This window comes from Elgaria multicarinata, chromosome 1, assembly GCF_023053635.1.
Source record: "Elgaria multicarinata webbii isolate HBS135686 ecotype San Diego chromosome 1, rElgMul1.1.pri, whole genome shotgun sequence".
Lineage (NCBI taxonomy): Eukaryota > Metazoa > Chordata > Lepidosauria > Squamata > Anguidae > Elgaria > Elgaria multicarinata.
Window position 1 is genome coordinate 24,411,882 of NC_086171.1, and position 26,925 is coordinate 24,438,806.

General features: G+C 39.1%; 1 protein-coding gene across 2 annotated transcripts in view; it reads right to left on the reverse strand.

Moving 5' to 3' along the window:
* The window catches only part of RBMS3 (RNA binding motif single stranded interacting protein 3), an 860,525-nt gene that overhangs the window by 139,968 nt on the left and 693,632 nt on the right, over nucleotides 1-26,925 (reverse strand). For both annotated transcript variants that reach the window (XM_063125041.1, XM_063125049.1), the window contains one exon: nucleotides 24,916-24,995. In XM_063125041.1, coding sequence (XP_062981111.1) covers nucleotides 24,916-24,995 — 80 coding nt within the window. The remainder of the gene's footprint in view (nucleotides 1-24,915; nucleotides 24,996-26,925) is intronic.

Consider the following 26,925-nt stretch of genomic DNA (forward strand, 5'->3'; position numbering starts at 1 on the left):
ACGCCAAAAGTTCAAGGTTCAATCCTTGGCAACTCTATTTTTTAAAAAGATGATCAGGTAGCAGTTAATGTGCAAACCTGAATGACCCCCCTGGACAGCCACTGCCAGTCAGAGGAGGGAATACTGGGTAGACAAACAAGATGGCTTCTTCTGTTCCTATGCTTGTATTTCAGAATATGGGACTGAAAACACATTTGGCTAGACTGCCTACAGTGTTTTACTATGAATTTGTGTATGTGCTGTCCCTCTCAAAATAATATTTTAAATGTATACTTTGATACGTTTAAAGTGCCTATAACTACATCACAATATTTGTAGACGTGTGGTATTTGGTGGACAGCTAAAGTTTGGATCCAACTTTAGTCTGGAAAGTGTGGATCAGTCTGTTTTGAATAGGAGTTCTCGAAGATCAAATTCCTCAAGCATCCTAGATCTATATAGCACTCTCCGAAGATACCTTCTCAACATTAATAGTACAATACATGTAATGAGGAAGCTCAGGATTCAGCATTATAAATCTTATAGGTCAATATGCCTGGTTGCCACAACCTTTTTCACACCCGCAAGAAGACCTCTGGAGTGGAGCAAACTCTGCTCCCCTAACTGGCTTTGAATTGTATTGCCACTATAATCATGACCATGTTTACACTCATCCTAAAGAGGTAACATTGGTGGGAACTCATAACAGGGCCTTTTGGCTCCTACACAAAAGTCCCTGTTATGGAACATCCTCTATCCAGGGAGGTTAGTCTAGCCCCCTCTTTATTGACTTTTAGGTGACTGGTGAAAACAGTATGTTCTGCTGAGCATAGTTAATGCCACTCCCTGTTTTTATTGTTAAAATCCAATTTTAAAAATGTTTTACGTTTTTGTATTTTGGGTTATTTTACCCTATTCTTTTTGTCACATAGCCCTGAGCACTCACTGACTAGAGGAGTGATACAAAAAACATTCTAAATAAATTCTAAATAATTTCTAAATACATAATATCATTAAACACAATAACTTTTTTTGCCTTTAATAATACTCATTATTCAGTGCAGAGAAAAATATTGGTTAAGCCATTTTCTAATAACTGAAATAAAACACTTAATCTGGCATTACTGATGCAAGCATGCCTTAGGGAAGCAATGCCCTTAATGCCAAATCAGCAGCATGAAATCATGATGGAGGTTCATAGGAGCTAATTCTGTTCCTGAAGAACCAATTTACACTACCAGTTTATACCTACAATTCCTGGGTTGCTAAACATAATTTAGCTTCCAGAAATGAGTAATTGGATTACATGAACTTCCTTTACCTCTCCCCTCTTCACTTCCTCGGTGCTCTGTTTTGTACAGCAGACACTTGCTGAAGAAAGGATCGAGCTCAGTTGGAGGCCCACTAGGTCTGACATCAGATTTTAGACAGGCAGAACAAGAAGTGAGTAGCACCATGGAGAGCTGCAACTGGGACTGGAAGCTAGACAAGCTTAAGAGGTTAACTTGTATGTTGCTCCAACAGCTACAAGACTCCAAATGAGCTGTAAGTAGGGTTTTGGCTTCCTTTAGGTTTTAAGCTCCACCTCCACACAAACACTGAATGCCCCTTAACCGTGCTTGCTCTAGAAGCCTTTGACTGCAACATCATGGACATGGACTACAGTGTTGGAACTGGAGTCCATGAAGTCTGACGATAGTGATGGAACTGCCTCTAGATGCAGAGAGGCCAGCCCAATGGGCATTTCTGGAGAAAAGAGGTCTGCGGAAATAGAGACCTTGCTTCCAGAGCCTAATCTGCTTCTTGATCCCAAATACTTTCTGTATTGTAAACCTCTTCCCTTAAGTATGAGGGATCAGACAGAGCCCTGGATCCTGAAACTCAGTGTTTTATGCCCTTAATTAAAATGCAGTTAGCCATTACATCCAAAATGGGAAACTGTGGTAAACAGAATCTTTATCTAACTTCAATCACTAGTTTAAGATTAGTAAACTGACATTAAATCACAGTTTATTTATTTATTTGTGGCATTTACATAATACTAATATAATAAAACCTCTCAGCGGTTCACAATATTTCCCAGTTCCCAGTTGAGGATGTTATGGCTAACTGCAATTTAATTAAAATAAAATGTAAGTACCAAGAAAGTGAGGACTCAAGGTGAGAGGCAATGAGGGAGCCGGTGGTCCTGTTCACAGATACTAAACAATACATGCCATATCTAAGCATATCAGATGAAGAAACCTATGTTTGGGCACAGAGTATTTTTAAATTATAAGATCAATTTTATTTTTATCTTTATCTCCTTTCTACTACAAAGGGAAGATCGCTTAGAGTGTATGACACAATGTACTTGATAATATCCATATCTATATTTGAGGTATTAGTCTGAATACAAAATCTGGGTATAAATAATTGCACTTATTTAAGGTCAATAAGCAGGTGCATTGAGGGAGAAAGTATATATGATTCAATGTGTTTAAGGAGAATACCAATTGCTCCCTGTCACTGCAATATCTGCATTCATGGTTTGCTATGAAAATAAATGAAATATGTAGTTATCTTTAGGTGATCTTGTATGTTGCCCTTGCATACAATCAAATATATATGTACACAAGCGTCTTTTGAACACATTTGTTTTGTTATCATTAATAGAAAACATTTGCCTGGATAGCTTTACATTTTCAATTTCTCATATTGCCTTGAGGGTGCATTTTGCATGCTATCATGCTGCAGGATTATAATAGTGAGAGATTTACACACACACACACACACACACACACACACACACGTTATTTAAAGTCTATTTGAAATGTTGTAAGACCCTATTGGTAATTGCTTATCCTATGCAATCTTCTGGTAAATTGTCTACAGATGATGTACATTAACACAAAAATAGCCAACTCCACAGAAGCAATAGCCTGAACATGATAATTTGATCAACTTGAGTAATATTGTCATGTCTGGAAATACATAAGGAGGAGCAAGAAACAAAAAAAAGTCAGTGCACTGAGATCCTACGGTCCTTAGCTTTGTGATGAGGCTACTGCCCTGGTTCCCCACTTGCGTAAGGATGCCATGGGAATCCAAGAAATAGTGAAATGTATTTAGTTAGTTAGTTTTGTCTACCCTGTTTTCAGTTAAAGTGGCTTATAAAGATTAATAATAATAATAATGATTAATAATAATAACAAAAAAAGAAAAAGGGGATTGGGAGGGAGGAAGGGAAAAAAGCAATAACCAGGCACTACTTCTTGGTTTCCAAGTCCTTATAGGTGTTCTGTGTGGCAGGGAAGAGCAAAATAAGCTTCCTTCTCTGGCCAATGTATGGGGCCAGGTTGGTCTCCTCTGTTGCTGTGATGCTTAAACTTCTAGGAAGAGGGGTACAGCCACCCAGTGGCCCTTTGTTCTCTGGCAGATAGATGAGGCCAGTCCCAGGGAATGAAGCTGGGTGTTCCTTCTGGCAGGGAGGGGTGAAGTGAGCTCTACAGTTGCTCCTTCTCTGGCTGATTCCCTTCTTGCCTATTTGAAATGTGAGGTCCCAGTGGGTTGGGCTGTTAGCCTGAACCTAGTGGTCCAACCTACCATAAAACGGAAATGCTCTGGTATATCCACTTTCTGAGAGAGGGCACCAACCTGATAGGATCAGGCTTCTGTGTGCTGGTGTGAGCCAGTGATATAATTGGATCCAAACTAGCGCCTAGATTTTTCAAAAGGAGAGCAATCCTGGATGGCAATTTATTTATTTTATTTTATTTATTACATTTATATACCGCCCCATAGCCGAAGCTCTCTGGGCGGTTTACAAAAATCTTGGACACATTGGGCAGAATCCAATGGGGTAGTTATACCTCTTCTGAATCTCTTATGCTCCACTAATCCCATTGCGCAAGCAGCCCCCAGCACGTGTGCAATGGGTATTTAGCACTTCCGGCCCAACCCAAAACAAGCAGAAATGCTCATATCTGGAAGGAGGCAGATCAGTGGAGCTCGCGAAAGGAAAATGAGCATTTTGTCTTGTTTCGGGACTTAGTGCTGAATCTCCCTTGTGATTTCAATTCACCTTTAAAAGGACTCTTCTTAAATGGTATTAATACATGTGTGGATTCTTCCCCTATATGGCTTGGGACCAAACTACCTTCTCCCATAAAAATGTCCCTGGGTTTTAAGACCTTCTGGAGAGGCGCTTCAGGGAAAAAAACACCTTGAGCACCCCCCTGTCGCCTCTTTGCCTCTTAACGCCCCTGCTGCCCCCTTGCCTCTTAACGCCCCCCTACGCAATCCCACCGCCCCCAAGGGGGCAGTACCGCCCACTTTGGGAACCACTGTCCTACATGATGGCTCTCTTACCATGTGATAAGGAACCAATTACCTAGGGAGTCTGTGGGCTCTCCCACACTAGAGGCCTTCAAGAGGCAGCTAGACAGCCATCTGTTTGATATGCTTTAAGGTGGATTCCTGCATTGAGCAGGGGTTTGGACTCAATGGCCTTATAGGCCCCTTCCAACTCTGCTATTCTATGATTCTGTGATTTGGCTTCCAGGAATTTAATAGCATAAGTACTACTATAATTCCAAAAGTTTGAAGATCTATGAAACAGGTACACATATAGCAAACATGCAGCTGGATCCTACGCATGAATTGTTCTCCATATGGTTAGAATGTCAAGCAGAACGTATTCAAGCAGTGTGCTGTTTCTACCCTCCTGGTTACTGACTACCTGGCTCCTTTGATTTGATATGGAAAATACCATGTTTGCTTCTTTTCTCTCTCTTATGGATTCCTGATGCAGCTGATGGCCCCAGGTCAAGATGTGTCCCTGACAACAAATAACTATGCCTTCTTTTCAACCACCCTACTCTAATGCAAAAAGAAATTAACAACTACACAGAAATATATATAGCTTTGTGTCCTGCAGGGACAAGCTGATTATCCTCAATTAGAGAAAAATAAATTAAAGTATACAATTGGCACTGTTAAACCTCCACAAAGAAGAAACTTTCATTATCCTCTGAGGGTCAAGAGTGTCCTTAGGGTACTAATGAAGAATTTGAGACTAAATGTAACAGGATTAACATAACAGACCTCTATGATCAATAGCTGCATCGTCAAGAATGATTTCCAAAGGAGCACGAAAGGCAACTGATGGCAAACCTGTGGATTATTGGCCAAGTCCTCATCAGTATAAAATAAAAAATGCTCTGTTGGCAAAAAGCTGCTTGCTATGTATAGTGCAGACTGGGAGCTTTGAGAAAGAAGATTTGGAATTTTTTCATGGGTAGCTTGTCAGACATAACAGGAAGGGGGCGGGGCGGAAACTGGTTGAACAAGTGACCTGACTCTGTGTAATGTCTGCAGGAGAGCTTTGGCAAGAGGCACAGGATGTAAGTGTGCATAGCACCTTCAGTCTCCCCTGTGTGAATTCTTCTTTGGACATTACAAATAAGTATACTAGTTAGGATCAAGGATTCACTCACATATCACTTTTTCTCCAAGACTTGAAGCCATGAGAAGCTCACAGTGTCCCAGCAACTGCCTGTACCATATTAAGAAGGCACACCCCTCATTTTGAGAGTACTGACTTTAGCAAACCTGTGCATCTGTCCCACAGAAAGAGATCATTCCTGGTGTAAAATTATAACAGGGAAATTTAAAGAAAGCTAACATAAAACACATGGGCCAAATGGGAAATGGAGGGGAAAAGGCTTAGTATATCCAACAAATTATTTGCACCCTCTGCTGGCTTTGATTATAAAGTGTTCATTCTAGGTTGCAGACTAGGGAAAGAGGAGGAAGACAGCGGTTAATTGTGCATTATAATGTGCATCCATCAGTCATGCATCACTCTCACCTGGATGTTCATTCTGATGTACAGCCCAACATAATAGCATGCACAAACAGTTCTCCAGGAAAGCTGTTGGAAAAAGCAAGGGAATCCCAAACACTTTTGGACTTCCCATAGATATCTGAAAGCATGGGGACACAAAGTGGAAAACTCCATGGGGCCTTTGTGCATCCCTAGTTCATGTCATTGCTGTAATGGAATGAACTAGCAAAGTGCTTCTGCTCTAAAAAACACCGCAAAATATTTTAAATAAATGAATAAATAAATTTATATTCAAGAAAGAAAAGGGGCAGAAATTATGTCTCTGCATTAACATCGCTAGACTTTAAGATGTTCAGTACTGAGGGCCTTCAGGCTCTGCGCTAATACAAGATCACACAATATTTGCTGCTGTGGATCTGAAGCGGAGGCAAGCAAATGGTCAAGCAAGAAATCAAGGGGGCAGGTGGTGATTGGCAGCTTGGTCTTTGCCTGCATGACACGTTGCTCAGACTGAGGAGCCAGGCAATAATCAGGAGCTTTACAAGACTTGGGGGTGTCCTATTGGCCACTTCTGTCACAAGATGCCTGCTGAGTTGGTGGCTACGATACTATCCCTGGCCATCTGCAGTGGTGGCATGGAAGATTTGTAGCAACTTTGGTCATTTTGCACTTTCTAGAACTTAAGAACATAAGAAGTGCCATGCTGGATCAGACCCGTGGTCCATCTAGTCCAGCACTCAGTGGCCAACCAGCCATTGGCCAGGGATGAACAAGCAGGACATGGTGCAACAGCACCTTCCCACCCATGCTCCCCAGAAACTGGTGCACACAGGCTCACCGCCTTGAATACTGGAGATAGCACACAACCATCAGGGCTAGTAGTCATTGATAGCCTTTGTCTCCAGGAACTTATCCAACCCTCCTTTAAAGCTATCCACATTGGTGGCCATCACCACATCCAGTTGAGTAGGAGAGCACCTGGTTTTCTTCCTCTCTCATAATACTAGAACATGGGGTCATCCCATGAAGCTTATTGGTGGCAGATTCAGAGCAGATAAAAGGAGGACTTCTTCACACAGTACATAGTTATACTATGGAATTCACTGCCACGAGTGATAGCCACCAATTTGGATGGTTTTAAAAGGGGAATGGGTAAATTCCTGGAAGAGACGGTTATCAATGGCTACTTGTCCTAATGGCTATGTGCTACCGCTAGTATCTGAGGTAGTTAGGGTATCCACACCAGTTGCTGGGATACCTGGGCATTAGTGTTCTGTTTCACTTGTGTCCTGCTAGTTGTGTAAACAGAGTTCTGGACTATATGGTCCCTTTGTCTGATCCAGCATAGCTCTTATGTTCTTGTGAAAAGGTCTCAGGTTCCACCTCTGGCAACTCTAGGTATGTCTGGAAACTGTGGAGAGCCTTCCTGAAACCCAGGAGAACCACTGATAGGCAGTGTTGACAAAACTGGGCTAAATGGACCAGCGGTCTGACTCAGTATGAGTCAGGGAAATCCAGTTCTCTGGTTGCATATTTGATTTTTCAGCCTCCACAGAAAATGGAAACCTTATCTTATTATTTTAGCTCTGTTTAAGAAGAAGAAAAAAAGACTGTTGCTTGCCTGTATCCTAAAATCTGTATGATTCAAAATCACTAGGTCTTAGAACACAGACAGAAAGAAACTGTGCAGCTGCAGCCCATCAACACAGCCTATTCTTAAGCAGATAGAGAGTGATTAATATTCTTCTGTTTGATTTATGGATTTGTATGTAGGTTATATTATGTACATATAACATGTGACCGGAGTAGAGGCAGCAAGAGAAAACAGAGAAAGGGCTTCTTCTTCTTCTTCTTTTTTAAAAAACCTTTTCTATAAAGAACAAAGACTTCAAGGAAAAGACAACATCCGGAAGGAAATGTCTGATGGCACTGAAAAGATGAGTCATTCTGGAGACAGATGGATTTAGATATATAGATAAGACAGTACACGCTGAGACAGAAGCGCCAAGATAGACGACACCATACATACACAAAATGGGGAAGGAGGGAAAAGCCATACCTTTCTGCAGTTAGCAAGTCTCCTTGCCTGCCTCCCTGCCCTTGTCTAGAATGTAAACTTTCCACGCAAGCGAATGTTAAGAATTTTAATGAAGTGTACCCTTTAAATGTATTAAACTGAATTATGCAGGGAAACAGCGGGATAGCAACAGATGTAGAGATCTGAGGGTGACATGCTTAGTTTCACTTGATGAATGTTTGTTTTCTTGTTCTGAAAAATTAATGTAATTAAATATTTAAAGAGAACAAGCAAAGCTTAAATTGACTTGGGATGGATTCCGTTTTTTCCAAGAGCACTTAAAAATAAATAAATATGTCAGCTGCATGTAAATTATAGGGCAGTGGTGGTGCTGGTCTTCAACCATCTATTGTTTTATTGCAACCATTACGTTAGTGACGGAGAAAGAAATTTAGATATTTGGTAAACACCATTGTCGTTTTTAGTTTTACCAAAGTGACTGGGAGAGGAAGATGGAATATGCACTCATTCTTATTTTGCAGAAATAAAATCAAGATTTCATCTCCATCAACCCATTCCATATATTCCTTTTAGATGAGCTAATCTGCAGATCATTCAAAATAAATCACAGACATTAAGAAATGATGGAAGTATATGCAAAAAGTAGAGCAGGCATGGTTTAGTGGATAATGTGTTGGCATTGACTTGGAACATCTAACTTCAGAACCTTGCTCAGTCATGATGCTCATTGGTAATGGAGAGTGTGATGGACCAGGACGATTTGGGTTCAGTCCTTGTTCAGCTTGATTGTTACTGGCTGTATTTAATGATTCCAAACTTCCAAATCATAGTTTGGAGGGTTGGGAACAGGTTCTGTGCTTGCACACTCCCTAATCCCCTTCCTTCCTTCTATAGTGTGTGTAGGTTTCGTGGACTAGGATGCTGAACCCTCATCTTCAAAGGATCCTGAACTTCCATCCTCAAATGATCCTAAGTTAATAGTTTTTGAAGAGGACTCAGTTACACAAAGGTGTCATGAGGCTACCACCTCCTATGGATCCAGTTTTCTAGGAAGCACCCAGGGATCTACCATCCTGCAAAGAGAGGAGGTTGCATTGCCATCCTCACTCTTTGAGAACTCTGGCTATGAAGACACTAATGCACCACAGTCATCCCCATATTGTTGCTAAAACAGACCAGACTTGATGGTCTTATATAGGCCTCTTCCAACTCTACTATTCTATGATTCTATGGGCTAACCTGCCTAAAGTAAGACACACTCCACATAGGGTTGGCTTACCTTTATACAAGTTGGCTGAGAGGTGGGAGATCTTATTTTTTAAAAGCTTGAAGAAGGAAAAAAGCAGTGATACTCTCTATTTCCTCCCTGCTACATGGATCCCAAAATCAATTTTCCTCAGCAGTGTTGTTCATATTTGTAATTGGTGTAAGCCACTCTATGCTCAGTTGCAGCTCTGTGTGCCAACAGGATTGCACATTTGGAAGGTAGGATATTTACTAGGCAGTGAAACTTAATTCTGCAAATCCTCAAGCTTTTGCAATAATTTTACAAATAGCAACATTTTGTGGGTGTTTAGGAAATTAATCACAAAATGGCAGGCCATGCTGCATATTAACAACTGATGATACATCTTGAGATACCCTTATGGATTCAGAGGTTAAAAGGATAAAATCCTTGTTACATTTGGGACCTGGTTCTATAACAGACAGCTCTTAAATGAACTTATGACATATTATGCAATTGCATGTATATGCAACAAATTATACATTGGCAAATCAACGAGAGAATGTAAATGTGGTTTAATAGTAATAGTCACAGCCAAAAATGAAGCTGCTCCTTTGGAAAATATCGTACACAGATGCACAATATAATCCAACTTTGATTTTTTCTTGGCAGTTGATAAGATCATGTAGAGAGCAACACATTGGATCTTTATACAATATTACTCAGCAAAGAGGCACAATGGATTTGGAGATTACTCAAAATAGTCCACAAGAGGTTAACCAGATGGATTAGCTTCCCCTAATGCATTTTATAAGATAGATCAGAGTGCTTTGTGGGGCTGAGAGAGGCTTCTATGAACAGATCCAGGCTGGTAAGAAACTGTGTACCTGCTCCTAGAGGAACACACTGGAAATGAAATCCCAGATTTCAAATCAAACAAAGATTCAGCCATAGATAACTTCAGGAACTGACTCCCTTGTCTTCTTTCTGAGATGGTGCGACAAATCCCACACTTGTTATTCTTGGCCTTCTGAGATATGACTGTGTACAGAACATATATTTGCCTCGCGGTGAAGGGTACTGCCTCTTCCATCATGCAGTACTGTAAGAAATGTTGTAGTCTTTGACTGCCTTATTGCTGTTGTGGCATAGCTTTCCTCACCTCCACTAGCACACACTGCAAGTTTAAAGGAAGTAGATGACAAGAGGAATGAGAATTATCTACAAGCTGTTGGCAGTATACAAAAAGGCAGTGATAGGAGCATCATCACCATCATCACACACACACACACACATACACCCTACCTAGTCCACTCTGGAAATAATTTGTGGAACTTGGATAGTTCTACTGAACATTCTCCAGATAGCTGCCAAAACAATACAGCCTTTAAACTGAGTCCTGAGTGAATCATGGTGTCTAACGCTAGCCCTCCTTGTTGCCCCATTTTCTCTCCATGAGTGTCTCATGTGGTAAGCCTTCATTAGTTTCTGAGTGCTGCCATGATGGAACCAGATGGAGCCAAGGCAGGAAATTCTATGACCAAGGCACAACCATGGAGAAGGTCCTCTCATGTGTTCTTGCCAAATGTGCCTCTGATATAGGTAAACCATATAACATAAACATGTTCTACAAAATCCAGAAATGCTAAGAAACATGGCAAGTACCTTCCCATGGTGACAATATCTCCAGATATTGCTGCACATGCTCATAACAGCATCCAGTACCGAATGGAATGGAAGCCCTTCAACAGTGACATAAGTGACCCTCTCCCACTGTCAAAGTCTGTTGCAGTGGAAGGATGGTGGGAAGATAACAGGGCGGGGTCATGTCAGGCGCTGAGGTGAGGTGGGCTCACCAGAACAAAACAATAAATTACTTAATTGATCCATGAGACCTTCCTGTAAATCCACTTAACTTTTTGGTAATATCTATATTCATGGTCAATAAGGATGTGCAATGATACAGAAAGAAAGAAAAACAATATGCTGGAATAAATAAGCCAACACTACTTTATATTGGACATAAACAGAAACCCTAAGATAGTGCTGGAAAAAAAATAAGAAAAATATGTTTGTTCCATTTTTCTCTCAAGTATTCAAGCAGCAATTACACAGGGAGAGAGGAAACGAAGTAGGAATAAAACAAACAAAAAAACTTGACACACAAGATTTGAAACATGAACTCTGACAAAGAGAAAGAAAATATTACTGTGCTGGGTGAATGCACTTTTTTAAAAAAGGACATGATTTTGTGCAGAATCCTTGTAACCATTTGGAATGCAGGCTAGCCAAAGGAAAGTCTGAAGAACAAGATGAGTATTCAGATGAAATTACAATAATGGTGAAATAAAATATAATATTTTTTTCCATCAAAACTGGGGTTATCACCCCATCACAATAGCTTAATTTTCTGCATTAAATGGAGCATGTTAAAGCACTGAGGCCATGTAATAAAATACAAAAAATTGGCAGTAATTACAATATTGATAAAACCAAATAACATGGAGAATAATTTTGGGGCCTTATAAAAACAGGAATTGGAAATGTTTGACCTGTTCACTTAACTTAAACAGTTTCTTGCGTTCAGTGCTGGCCAGTATACTAAACATTTTCCCCCTAAAGTGCATCCAAGTCAATATTTAATGTAGCCATTAACTTACAGACAGGAAAGGACTTATGACACTCTTGCTGGAGACATGAAAATTAAACCAATTTTTCTGTACTCTGGCTAGGAGTAACCAGCTTACTGTATTATGGAATTTGGAAGTGCAAAAGTTTACCACAAGACTTCTTTCACACAGTTATGCTGAGACAATAACCACAGGGTCATTTATATCTTTTCTTTATTTTCATGTATTTTTATATAAGATGATAAAATCAGTTTTATCAATAAATCCATAACCTCTAAGAGGGGTGACTCCTTGACTGGCCTCTTCTGTGGGTAGTGTCATTATATAGTTTAGTGAGTATGAGTAAGTGGACTTTGTTGTATCTGGGTGGACTCAGACATTTCCTATTACTGTTCTGTTTTCATTTCAGAGGGACAATAAAAGTACTTGGGTAACTTCCCGAATACTATGTCCTCTTAGCCTTCCATGACACCACACTTTCATTCTGGGATAAGTAACCCAGCAACAACAGTCATATCATAGAGCCAGTGTGGTGTAGTGGCTAAAGTGTTGGACTGGGAGTCGGGAGATCCGGGTTCTAGTCCCACTCGGCCATGGAAACCCACTGGGTGACTTTGGGCCAGTCACACACTCTCAGCCCAATCTACCTCACAGGGTTGTTGTTGTGAGGATAAAATGGAGAGGAGGAGGATTATGTATGCCGCCTTGGGTTCCTTGGAGGAAAAAAGGTGGTAAATAATAAGAATAAGTATGTTCACAGTCTATAGAGAAATGTCATGAACTTTTAACGGCCCAAGTCACAGGGCCAGGGGCCTCTTCACATTATGCCTCCCATTGAAAAGGCTACTTTAAGGATGGCCATCACAGAGAAATCATTTTTAGGCTCGCTAGATTTCCCTGGACCTTTAAACTCTTCTCCCCCACCCCTGTTAAATTGGCATTTCTGCAAATTGCAGCTGTAAATTGCATAAGAATTACACACTTTTGTGCAATCTGCACAAATTTCAGCCGTAATAAGCTTAATTTTCAGAAATTAAACATATTATGGCTGCAATTTGTTGCAAGTATGGCCGAAATTTGCTCAAATTAAGCAAACTGCAGCTGCAATTAGCAGAACTGCCAATTTAAGGAGGGGGGAAACACCACCCCCAGAATCCACCAGTTGCCCCAAATTAATCTGCATCTTGTTGAGTCAGCATGCAGACAAGCAAGCCTGGGGACTGAGCTGATGAAAGTTTGAATTTCATCCCCTGGAAGGAACCCTCTGACCTCCCTACTTTCCATTTGGGAAAAAGCAGTTATACTTTTTCATCTTTTCAGTGCCAGTTTAAAACTGCCCTCTTCTCTCAGGCATTTGGCAATATATAACATGCCTTTTGATCATTTCCTGGATTGTCTCTGACCGATGCTTTTAAATTGTTTTAAATATATGTTGTTGTGTGTGTGCTATCTGTTTTATGTCCTTATGCGAATCATTTTGTACTTTACATAATGTATTTTAATGGTTTTAAATTTTTGTGAACCGCAGTATAGAAATGTAATAAATGAATGCATGTATGTACACATAAGAGGTTTGCTGCAGGTTCCTAATGTTTCAGATGCTGGGAGTAGGGATGGACAAACCAGAATGTCAAGTTTGATTCTGCTCAGTTTCGCATTTTTCCTACATTAAGTTCTTTCCATTCCATTTCTGAAACAGTTTGCAAAGTCTGCATAAACATTCTTACATATTTTCATGAGCATTTATCTAAATGTACACATTTTTGTATGCATTTTTCAAAATATACACACATGTTCACATACACTTTTCTAAATATCTGATTTTTTTGGGTGTGTGAAATTCATTTCCATTTCTCCGCTGTGGCACTCCGGTTGTGGAATGAGCTCCCCAGAGAGGTCCGCCTGGTGCTTACACTGTACTCCTTTCATCGCCAGCTGAAGACCTTTTTATTCTCTCACTATTTTAACACTTAATTTTAACTTAAATTTAAATTTTACTGTTCTAACTCTGTTAGAACAGTTAGATCTTATATCAATTTTGCTGCATGGTTTTATCCTGGTGGTGCTTTTTATACTGTATTTTGTAATTTTGCTTTTAACATGTTGGTTGTTTTATTATGGTTTTAATTTTTGTGAACTGCCCAGAGAGCTTCGGCTATTGGGCGGTATAAAAATGTAATAAATAAATAAATAAATAAAAATAAATACTATAATGTGGTTTTGTGTGTGCCTTTTCCTATTGTATATATTTGTTTATGTGCCCCTTTGACCCCTCAAAATGTGGTGTGGAGTGCATAAAATGTGCATGAAAATCACACGCACGCACACACGCACGTACACTTTCAACTTAGCCCTAGTTAAAACTCAGTTGTCAAATTTTCCTGATCTACTGCAAAATATTTCAGTATTGGAGGGGTAAATTTACAGTTGTAAATATGGGGAAGATTTTCAGTTGTGCATGGACCAAAGCATTTCAGAACCAAAGTACTTCATTAAAAAAAAAAAATCTGTGGAATGTTCCTATTGAAACCTAGAGGTTTGGGGCCCTTAGGTGATCATTGTTCATGTTATACCAATGAAAAGGTATATGTGTTGGAAGGTGCATATTGGAATAAATATTTCATTATTTCATTTCACACATTCTTACCCTCACTCTTGATAGCTCTCCAATACTTTTCTAGGATACAGCAGCAAACCGCCATAGTAAAAGAGGTTCCGGTAATATGTATTGTAATATGATTGTGAGTTCATCTGATAGTGGCTAAGAGAGAACTAGTGTTTAGCAATTGAAGCTGATAAAAATGTGGTGGAAGATCAACAGAGGCACTGAAATATCTGGCCGATGTTTCTGGATATCAAAATGAAACTGTTCTTTGTCCATTTGTTAAGCTATCTGAATATCTATAGCCTTCCCACACTGCAGGGTTTCTAAAAATAATAATTTATGTGACAAGAATGATCTGCACTGCTGTTTAAGGGATTGAACTTACTACATACTTAGCATGCAAATAATTCTAAAGCAACAGCCATAACTGTAACTTCAGTGCCTTTGGGTTTCTGTAGGTGAAGTGCACATCTAGTGCGCATCTGTTCTATAGAATCTGCAGTATGCTATGAACTTCATTGCTATCTTCACTGCTATCAGGCAAGTCAGACACAGTGTTGACAGGGGTCATATGTCAATGCAAAGCTACTTATGTCATCATTATCAAGCAGGAATATTTTCCCCCACACTTGACTTACAGGAAACCAACAGTTCTTTGCACAGTTATATAACATGTAACGAAGTCATGTCCATATTCAAGCTTTTCCTTTTCAAAGCCAAAGTTTGCACATATGCTTTGATTATTGAAAAATTATTATTTCTAAATTATATTAGTCACACGACAAGTGAAAATATTTCTTTTAAAGAGAGAGTTTAAAAAAAAGACAAAAAGAACACTTTCTTTTTGTAATGGAAAGACAATTAAACAGGATCCCAATATGGAAGCTGTTGAAATGTGTCAGATGTCTTTCCATTTTAATTATTCACATTCCTTTGAAACTTCAGCAAAGGTTTTGTTTTAATCTAGTGAGAGTTCTAGGAAAATGTTATAATTTAAACAACATTTTAACACAAGGACTAATATGGGGAGTGGGGAGGAGAATTAATAATAACGAAAAAGAAGATGACTTAATATGACGTAACTGATTTACGGTGTCAGGGGATATTCACAGAGAGCCATTAGGAGCTCTTTGAAAAGAAAATGTAAGTCATGTTTGAACTTCAAAGATCATGCTATCTGGGAAATATCATCCCGTTTCTGATTGTAAATATTTTATGACCAAAGTTCTATTAACTCCTCAGTGCTTTAAATTCCAAAATGTTTTAAAATCACTGGAAAGTCTAAGAAGAATATGAGGAAGGAAAAAAAAAAAGTAAAACACACAGACACACACATTCAAGAAAGCTATAAAGACTGATCTCTTCCGGCAGGCCTATCCAGTGGAATTTTAAGATGTTTTTAGAATTTTTTAAGAATTTTTTTGTTTTAACAATGTATATTATGTTTTAATTCAATTTTTTTGTATTTTACCATTTATTGTTGTTCCCTGCCTCTATCAAAATAGAGAGGCAGGTAAGAAATAAATTTATTATTATTGTTATTATTATTATGATAACAGAAGCTTCATGTCAAAAATGCAGTAATTACTTTCAATACAAACTGTTCATATAGAACATTGTCTGAATGCTGTATGCTTACAGCAATCTGTGACCCCTTTTTATCCTCCCAAAGCTGGTTAGTGGGGAACATACTTGCATTATTTCACATAGATTGTCTCCCTGATACACAAATGTGATGTCATCGAACATGTTGCCAAAAGCAGCTGACTAGCTATGATTTGCCTAGTCCCACCCACTTTCAACAGCATCTTTTCTATTCACACTAAATGACATATACATGGAACATAGGAACAGAGGAAGCTGCCTTACATTGACTTAGATTGACCAGCAGTGCCCAGTACTGCTGACAGTGACTGGCAGCGGCTCCCCATGGTTTCATGCAGGAGTTTTTCCGGCCCTACCTGGAGATGTCAGGAATTGAACCAGGGACCTTCTGCATTCAAAGCAGATGCTCTACCACTGAGTCACAGCTCCTCTCCACATATGCACATATGGAGCTCACAACAAGCACTATCTTCCCAGTTCTACTACAATTACTTAATCTCTGTTTATGTACCTGAGATGTAGAAATCAAGCTGCTCTAGATATCGCATGGATACAGAAACCGAAGTATCTAGAGGCATTCAAGAGGCAGCTGGACAACCACCTGTCATGGATGCTTTAAGGTGGATTCCTGCATTGAGCAGGGGGTTGGACTCGATGGCCTTACAGGCCCCTTCCAACTCTACTATTCTATGATCATATCACGACTTGCTCAGCAAGTTGAAGGAAATATTATTTCTTCACATAAATGACTGCATAGGATGACAGAAAGGTCCTTGGGGATTATGAACTTGTTTCCTTTAGCCTCTGCTTCCTGAATACCTTGATGCATGATGGATATAGGCTAAACTATTAAATATATTGGAATCTGGAAGATAATGCCTTTATGCTGAGAAACTGACCAGATGCACTTCTGTTCAATTCTGTTTACTTAACAATGCTGGCTGGGTGTCATCAGGAGTTCTGTGTCCAGTTCTGAGTGCCAAATTTGAAGAAGGACATTGACCAACTGGAGTTTGTACTGAGGAGGGCAACCAGGATGATGACAGGCAGTGGTGTAGTGGTAAATTACGTAGTACAGAAGCACATTCTGACATCCCCTGTAGCCTTGCTCCTAAAGAGAATCCATAGACCCCTCTATATTCTGCACTATTTTTATTTCAATTTTGTATTTTATGTTTTTAATAAATTGTACACTATCCAGAGAACTTCTGTTGCTGGGTAGTTTAAAAGTCGAGTAAATAAAATAAACAAATAGTTATGTCCATCCAGGATATATCACTGCCTTTCTATTATTCATACTCAAAAGAGCCAACAGTGTGATTAAAAATGACATTGAAAAACACAAGCATTCAAAACAAACAAATGAACAACAAATAAAACCTGTAAATTACATTTATAGGCCATGACTATGATCTTATGCATTTTTACCTGGAAGTAAGCTCCATTGAACTCAGTGGTGCTTACTTCTGACCACGTACGTTTAACTTGTAAAACATACTGAGCATTACCAAAGGATCCTTAGACAGCTGAAATGCCTAAGTGCTTAATTAGAAATGCAAACAAGCTTGCAAATAACATTGCTGTTTAAATTGTGAGCATGAAGTAGGAATGCCATCAAAGAAAAAGAAAAGGAGTCCTGCGCCGTAGATCCTGCACTGAGCAGGGAGTTGAACTAGCTGACTTCCAAGTTCCCTTCCATTTCTGTTTCTCAAATATAAAATAATATTTGGAAAAAGTGGGAAGATAGGAAGACATACTATTTATTTCCTTTGTGAAAGGAAATGTACCAACAAGCTTCTTGCATCTAAGAACATTAAACACAAAAACATTAATAGTACATGACTTCCTGGTAAATCTTCTAGTAGGATATTGGGTTTTATTTCAGTTACTCATTCCGAAGAAAGATATTGCTCTTAAGTGTGCTGTTTCCCAGTTTTAGACTATTTCTTAAGAACAATAATTAAAGAAGAGGAAGGCATTAAGAGGCCTAAGAGAAATATTCAAGCTAATGAAAGAACGTGAGGCAAAATTAAATGTCCAAAAATGGATCTTCAATATCAATAACAAAAGAAGTTTACTGAGGGCACAACAGGATTCTGGAAGTCCTTAGGAATTTCCTTTCTTCTTAAACACAGTTTAAAGGGCAGATACAGTTGGTGATATAATGAGTATTGATAGAAGTGTTAGTATTAGCTATCATTATTTACAAAACTTCTTGTTACAAAGGTGTGCCATTTCAGGTTGTGGGTTCTGATGATGTGGCTTGGGTTACAGGTTCAGATATGGAGCTGGAATCAGGTTAGGTTTCTCAGGAAGAAAGACATGAAAGGGATCAGAACCATGGAAAGCTCCAAGTGGTGCTGGGGCTGGAAGCTAGACAAGATTATCTCTGTGTTGCTGGAATGAGGCTGGTTGGTGCAGCTTCCATGCTGATAGAGGCTTTGTCTCTCATCTGTTTTAGCAATCTCGGGGCATGTCTACACCAGCCCGATATCCCAGGATCATCCTGGGTTCATTCCTGTGCATCCAAATGCCACACAGGGGATCCCGGGAGCAGGCAAGGACGATCCCTCCATTTTCCTGGGATAACCCTTAGGTGTAGAAAGGGCCCCAGTCTGCAATGATATGGAAGTGGCTGAGGCATACTATTTTCTTCATGACCTGAGTCCCCAGACTCAGATAATAATACAACCTCTTCTGGATGGAGGGGGGCTGATCCTGTTTTCCACCCCCTGGAGAACAGTGTCCCAGGGAGCTGAAAGGCTGAAGACATTTTTCCATAGCACCATCTACTCCCTGAATCATTGACTCTGGAGCCTCTTCCTCTGAGGTCATGCAGTCAGAATCCTTTGAAGATGAGATTCAAGGTCAGTTGTCAGTGGGGAAAATCTTATATTTGGTGAGAACTAATTTGCCAATTTGCCTCTTAACTTTATATCTTCATTGGTAATTGTATCATGAAATCAATGCCAATACTATCAATTTCATTTTGAAAGTGATCAAAGCCCAGCAGCAGCAGCAGCAACCTGAAGGAAAAGTCTATTGAAGTGGGGAACAAGTCTAATGCACTACTAGGAAGTTTACATGGTTTCATTAAAAGACTCATTAAGTAGTAGGATATGAAATCTGTAATAAACAAGATGTCTCCCCAAACATGAAATGTGGTTCATTCTGTGTCAACTCCACTAATACTCTGCTAGGAATTCAGGTGAAAAGTGAGAAACAACTGTGTTTAACCTTCAACTGATTGATATATCTCTTCTAACAGCCAGAGAACTGGTCAGTATTTCAGCTAATAACTAAACACTATCCTTCTGCCTCATGCTCTCAGGTTTCTGAATTTCCAACTTAAATTCATAAAGAGGTCACAGCAATAACTAGAACCCATTTTCCCTTTCATGCCAATTATTGCAGCACTGGGAGGATAATTTTCAGACTCTGATTGTGCCTTTCCAAATACACTGGGAGACTTGATTCTCTTTGCCTCACCATGCAGGAAGATCAGTAATTGCCTGGAGCTGGATAAAGCATAATGCTTCTATCTTTGCTGAGAGGCATAAATCCAGGTTTATTACAGAGATGTATAAATTGAGTAGAAGCTGTGAGGGAAAACTACATGAATATAAAGAAACTTCTACTTAACCTTTTTTTACCCTCATCTTCGTGTAAGTAAAGGACAAGCTAATCCCACCAGTAGGGAATGGAGCAATTTATATTTTTCGCTGTACCTAAAATATCATTTTTGCTGTGTGAGCTCTTAAGGAGTATAATAACCAATACAGTACAACTGTCTCAAAGATGTATTTTGACAGCACCTTGCCTAGATAATTACACCAAATGCTCATTCTATACAAATCAATGCAACTATGATAATTTCAAATCAATCATGTTTACAGATCCACGGTTCTCTCTTGCAAGGCCAGAGGGAGTTGATCAAGTCACTTTCTACGAGGGTGAAGCTTGTGGAAGGCAAGCTGATAAATACAAATTAAAATGGGGATTGACTTTTATCATGTTCATATATGTAATTAATGCAGACCACAATGATTAAAATAAAAGTCTAGTAGATACAATATATAAACACAGCTGAACTTTTAAAAATACCATATAATCAAAACTACGCTCTCTCTTATTTTATTCCTAATGATCGACTGCTAATACAAAGACTTTGACATTTTTTAAAAAATCATTATCTTAAGTTCACAGCACATATGGTTCACAGCACAGACAGGATGTCCCATTAAGCCAGGAATCCTGGCTCAATAAACCATGATGTGAATGAGCAGCATGCAGGATCTAGTCAACAGTTTGACATGCAAACACACATACATGCATGCACGCACGCACGCACGTACACACACACACACACACTTAAAACTAGTTCCCCACTCCTGATTAGCTTACTATTGCTTATAATGACTGCCCATCAAAATACTAACCCATTAAGAACCCACCTTAGCCATGCAAAATGAAAGCTATGTCCCCACTCTTTGTCTTTATTCTCAAAAGAGGGCTTTTCTCCCATTCAGCTGGTTCCAAGACCTGCTTTCTAGATTAGCTATGCCCTCCAGATGTTTAGGACTTCGACTCTCATCAACCTCATCAGGTTGGAGACGGCTGCCTTCCAGAAGCTCTGCCACACCATGAATATTGATTTTTGTTATTTGAGGTATCTTTAGAAGTTTAAAAAACTCAAAACATTTCCAATAAAGCTACACATGTCATGATTTCATCTAAACTGACATCCATCTGTCTAGGACACTACTAAGTGCCCTAGCATTTTGTCTGGACAGGAACTCCGAATTCAATATTATACATTCAAAATAATCAATACTATCTGGATGATATAGTACTCGTCAAAGACAATATAATTTTACAGCAAGATGTCATAACACTACTGCATCTTTGGGCAACTGACTCACATATGCTAAAAACCATGTTTAGCGGGTGACATGAGATGACTGAAAGGCTGCTCTAGATCATCCTTGCTCTCGTCAGTATTTCTAGTGGGTATCAGTATATTGTTAGGAAGGTTCATACTGCAATCTACTGCAAAGAAGACATGTCCAACTTTTAATGTCTCTGATGGTTAGTATTGTACTGCAAACTTCTACTGTTGATGTATGTTCTTCTTGGAAGAACATGTGAACTGACTTACATAGAGGTGTCAATATGTGCTTATCAAAGAAAAGGTCCATCTAATAGAATTGCATTGCTGTATTTTCCTGCACTAAAGTACTGAATGCCACAATCTTCTGTGAGTGTGAACCTTAAGCCTTTATTTATTTATTATTGCATTTATATCCTGACTTTTTTCCTCCAAGGAACCCAAGGCAGCATACATAATCTTCTTCCTCTCCATTTTATCCTCACAACAACAACCCTGTGAGGTAGGTTGGGCTGAGAGTCTGTGACTGGCCCAAAGTCACCCAGTGGGTTCCCATAGCTGAGTGGGGACTAGAACCCGGATCTCTCGACTCTCAGTCCAACACTTTAGCCACTACACCAAACCATCTTATGTCAGCATTAAGAGTAGTATGTTGGTTATTGTTATTGCTGTTGTTTATTCAATTTATATCCTGCCTATATATAAAATACCCTAGGCGGCATACAAAGTTAAAAACAACTTAAACAAGATAAAATAATCAATAAAACAATACAGCATAAAAACAATATATAACAATAAGTAACAATATATATAACAATATATAACAATAAGTTATATATAGCAATAAGTTTCTAAAACGGAAGGCCTGCTGGAATAATACAGTCTTTTATGCCAGCTTAAAGACTTTCAAAGAGGTCAGCAGGTGCATTTCAACATTGCTCAAGATCTGAGTAGGACATATAGCCATGCCACGTAGCTCCACCCCTTACATTGTGCATGTCAAATAGCTCTCCCACTGATGTCCACACATTTGCAGGCAGCAGGCTTCACTCGGATGCCTCCATGTCAGCAAGAACCCTGATATCATGCAAATGCCAAGGGGAGGGGTTAATTAATGCACACAACAACAGGACAGAATTATGTGGTAAGGCTCAGCTCATAAGTTGCAGTAAGCACTACTCATAATAACTGCATACACCTTTAGTGTAGATGTGAATCTCTCAGTACAGTATCTCTCAATACAGTATCTTTCAATACCGTGATACTCCCATCTACATACTCTGAATTTTACCCCATACTGGTTTGCAAGAAGAAGAAAAATACCATAGCTATCAATTGGGTGTACATCTTTAGCTCTGATTGCGCCTTGTTATTGTTAGAACTGAAGATAAATGATTTAATACCTCATCTCATGCAGACACAGGCCCTTTCTGCACCTAAGGGTTATCGTAGGAAAATGGAGGGATCATCCCTGCCTGCTCCTGGGATCCCCTGTGTGGCATTTGGATGCACAGGAACGATCCCAGGATGATCCCGGGATATAGGGCTGGTGTAGACATGCCCATACATTCAACGCAATATGAGTTACCATGAGTTTAAGATGCCATGCTTTTCCATTTCCAATCAACAGCAAGGCAATAACATATAGTGACTCTTTACACCCACATCTTTGCATAGAAATGCATGATGTGGCTGCATGACATCTATTCTTATCCTACTCTCCATTTCAGGGACATGTAACGGTGAAAAAATGGAGGATGTAGTAATTGTGGGAGACAAAGAGGAAATGGTACAGCAGAATCAATCCAATCTAAAACACTGTAGCATAAAGGACAGTAAATACATTGTTGGCAAGGAAGAACTCATGAGAGTGGGAAATAGGTTCAGTGACCTTTCTGTGTAATGAGATTCTATAGGCTGAGTTAAAACTGGTTTCCCTTTATCTTCCTCCTCTCCCATTTTCCCCTTATATTTGGTTTGTTCCTTAATATGTTTAGAGTGGAGGTGAGGATGACTGGTGACAATGACCTATGACATACAACAGAAGAAACTCAGTACAAATTGGAGAGGAACACTAGTATATGGAAAGTCAAGTCAGAAAGAGATGGATGCAGCTTACTAGGCAGAGCCAAAGCAGCCTTCCCTAACCTCTTGGGCCTTGCAGATATTCTGAATATCAACTCCCATTTGTCATGCAGGTTGGGGCTGATGGAAGAAGTAGTCAAATACATCTGGAAGGGACCATGTTGGGGAAAGCTGTCCAGAAGAAAGGCTGTTTCCCAGGCTTGGACAATCCTACACATGCTTTCCCAAATGGTTTTCTTGCTAAGGAACAATCTATACCATTTCTCCTGTTCCTAACAAACACTCTTCTTGCTAGTTTCATGAAATATCATCAGCTGACATGCAGGGGACTGGAAGCCCATGTGAGCCTCTTGCCAGTGGCAGGTTTCCAGCCAGTCACCTCAATTTATTTATTTATTTGGCATCATCGATTTTCATAAGCAAACAGACTGGAAGAGTTTGCAATCCCCAAAGTGGTTTACAATCTAAATGTTGACAGCAGGAAGAAAGTATAGGTATGATTGGGGAGGGCAGCAGAAACAAGGGGAAGAGAGGAAGTATGTGCACAAGCACAACTGCACACACTTAGTCTTAATTCAGTCCGGGATGAGAGCTGGCCATCCTTGCCATTCATTGGCTGCCAATCAAAGGGAAAACGAGACTTCACAATTATCCAGAACATAGCCAAGCACCCTGCCTTGACTTCAAAAGCACAGTTCACAGCTTACATTGTATGGAAATCAATTTAAACCAGAAAATATTTTAAATATTAAAATCATTGTTGCTGTTTTTGCTTTGCCACGTCTACCATCTATTGTGTGCCATCTACCTCTGGCCCTAGATCTGAAATGCTAGAGAAGCCAACAAAAATTAGAAGTGCAACAGAAAATGTAGTGAATGAAATATTATATTCTGTTAGACACTAGAGTATAAAATTATAACTGTCCCTTCAATCTATAAAGTCTCTTCATCACAAGAAACAAACATTAATGTCACAATTCAGCTATTTCACTTCTGAATTGCATGAAGAATAACAATTTTCCACATGTTTGGATGTTTTATTCTCTAAGTATGATGGGTGTGTGTGAGATGAAGCAGTATTTTTAGGATCTCTTCACGTTCAGTACTACATATACACAAACCATATATAAAATGTACTTTTGCTTAGCATACATATTCATTCTTCTAATTTGGGCCAAATGCACAGTACCTACAACTAATCCAAACCTACAGTTACTGCTGTAGCACAGTTGCATGACAGCACTGTTTCATACCAGCCATTGAATGTTTGAATAAATGTTTCCTTTCTTTAATAACACGGAAGAGTTGTATGTAAAATGCCAAAGCCACACAGGCAATCGTCCAACTTTCCAATGAATTATCAATGCTTCATATTAAATAAGTGATAGCTGCTAACTTCAGTGTGGAGATACAAACAGATTCCAAAGGACTTGCAATTCCAGAATTCCTACACTACATCTCCGTTAACATCTCAGTTGATCTTTAATTGATTGATTTGATTTGATGTATTACATTTATATACTGCCTCATAGCTGAAGCTCTCTAGGCAGTTTACAAACGTTAAAACCAGTGAATATTAAAAAGTATACAAAATTTAAAACCATCAAAAACATAAACAGTATAAAAACAACAGTATTTATTTTTTAAAAAAAACAGTTCTGGGGTCCGTTAAAAAACAAACAAACTTAGCATTGTTAAATGCTGTTAAATCCCTGGGAGAGGAGAAAAGTCTTGACCTGGTGCCAAAAAGATAACAATGTTGGCGCCAAGCAAGCCTCATTGATCATTCCATATTTGGGGGGCCACCACTGAAAAGGCCCTCTCCCTTGTTGCCATTCTCCAAGCTTCTCTTGGAGTAGGCGCTCGGAGGAGGACCTTAGATGTTGAGTGCAGTGTACAGGTATGTTCATGTCGGAAGAGGAGTTCCATGAGGTATTGTGGTCCCAAGCTGTGTAGGGCTTTATATGTTCAAACCAGCACCTTGAATTGGACTCAGAAGCGTATAGGGTTGACCAAGGAAGGGTAACACTTACCTGGCACGCCAGGGGGTGTTTTCAGATATTTTCCGTTAAAATGCTGAATAACCACTTCACATTTTTCAGTAGATTCCATCCTGGGGGGGTGAAAAAATACACACATTATTATTATCATCAGCATTATGTTCACAGTTATCAAGAAAATGCTACCTGATGGAGAGAAAACCTCTCTAAGGAGTCTAACAGAACTTCATAATGGAAGCAGACAGAATGAAATCAAGTTGCCTTAGCTGGAACATTGATGTTTTCTGGCTGGATGCATTTATGTGATAATAGTACTATACCAGTAAAACATTACCTTTTCATACATGACAAAAATCTACCTTTTGATACTTTAAAACATGTTTCATACAGGTGAAGACCACAGGATACCCTTAATGTTCCTGGCAATATATATTCGGAGGAAATACAAACCCTCATGGGAAAATGCAAGTTTTTTTTCCTCATAAGTGATTGGCTGTCTCCCAAACAATATTGTTATTATAAAAAGCTCCCTGACAGAATCTTGAATTGAAATACTCATATGATTTTTTTTTCTGACAACTTATAATTTTCAAGTATATCAGAAGAAATCAGTACGAGAAAGATGAGGAAAAAATTCTAAACATTAAATTATTATTATTATTTTAAAAAATGTAAACAAGTAATTTGCATGCTTACTCAGAAGAAAATGTCATTGTGTTAAATGCAGCTTTCTTCCAGGCAAGTGTGCATAGGTATGCAGAAAAATAATCATGCATAAATATAAACACAAACATTCATGATAACTCCCTCCTTCAAATGGGCAACTTCTCGTGAGGAAAGCAAATGTTTATTTTTTAAAAAATAAAAAATAAAAATTTGTTCTTCCTAGAATTCATTTCTGTCTGAAGAGAAATTCTGAAAAATTTAAAGTAGCATTCATTCATCAGTTCTAGTTGGTTGAGGGATTTCTCATCTTCTGAGACCAAAATGACTCCACTATTCTACATCTGCTGGCAATTTCACTGTACACGTCATGGATCTAATCTTCCGGAAGAATGACCACAGATAACTTGCAGCTAGTGGAATCTACACAACTATAGCAGTTCCACAAAAATGAATTATACTAAGGAATATAGTATATAAATGCAATAATAACATAAATAAATAAATATAAAATAAAGGAAATAAATAATCAAGGTAAATTACCTAATGTGGCGCATGCTTCGCCTGAAGCAGACACCCCAAAAACATTTAACCCCCTCAAAAACAAAACAAAAACACTCAATAGCCCAAATTTAAACAAACTTTACCCATGAGGGTCCATCAAATGAGCCATATAAGGGAGCTCCTTTCAGCCCATTTCTACTTATAAACTTTTTCTCTCACTGTCCTGCTGCCACCTCTGGCTTTGGAAATAAAAAACATACATCTCAGACGCTAGAAGACAGAACAGGATTTCTCAGCACTGCTGGTATTAAGGGGAACGGTATAAAAGGCCTGGCCTTACGACATGTCTCAACTTTTAAAAAAATTCTCCCCACAAGACTGCCTGCCACTTGAATTTTGCATTTCAATCTTGATGTCCCTCCAGCAAGGAAACGGCACGAACCTCAGCCTAGTTTTGTGCTCGTAGCTCATCTTCCTTTCACAGCATATTAATATACAACCACCACCCCTCCAATGTGCAGTTAAAATCTCAAAAAAAGAAGTGCTAACGTATTCTTCTGGAGTGCAAAGATGTTCTCCTGAGCCTAAACACAGGGTAGTGCAGGGGAATTTGCATTCTGCTGCAGAAGTTTTCGGAGAGAGTTTGGAAAATCTGAATAGAGGATGATTAACAGTATCAAAATTTATGTTACTTTGTTTCAGGAGGAGGCACTAAAACTCTCCCTCTGGGCCTGTAATCATTGCACTCTTTTGTAGCCCCATATCTAGTTTTCTGGTTTGTTTTTTTTACTGCTGCTACGAACACATGGGATGGGCTATTTCTACAAACAAAAAGACAGAAGCTCAGATTGTTCACTTTGGCTTCATTCAGATTTA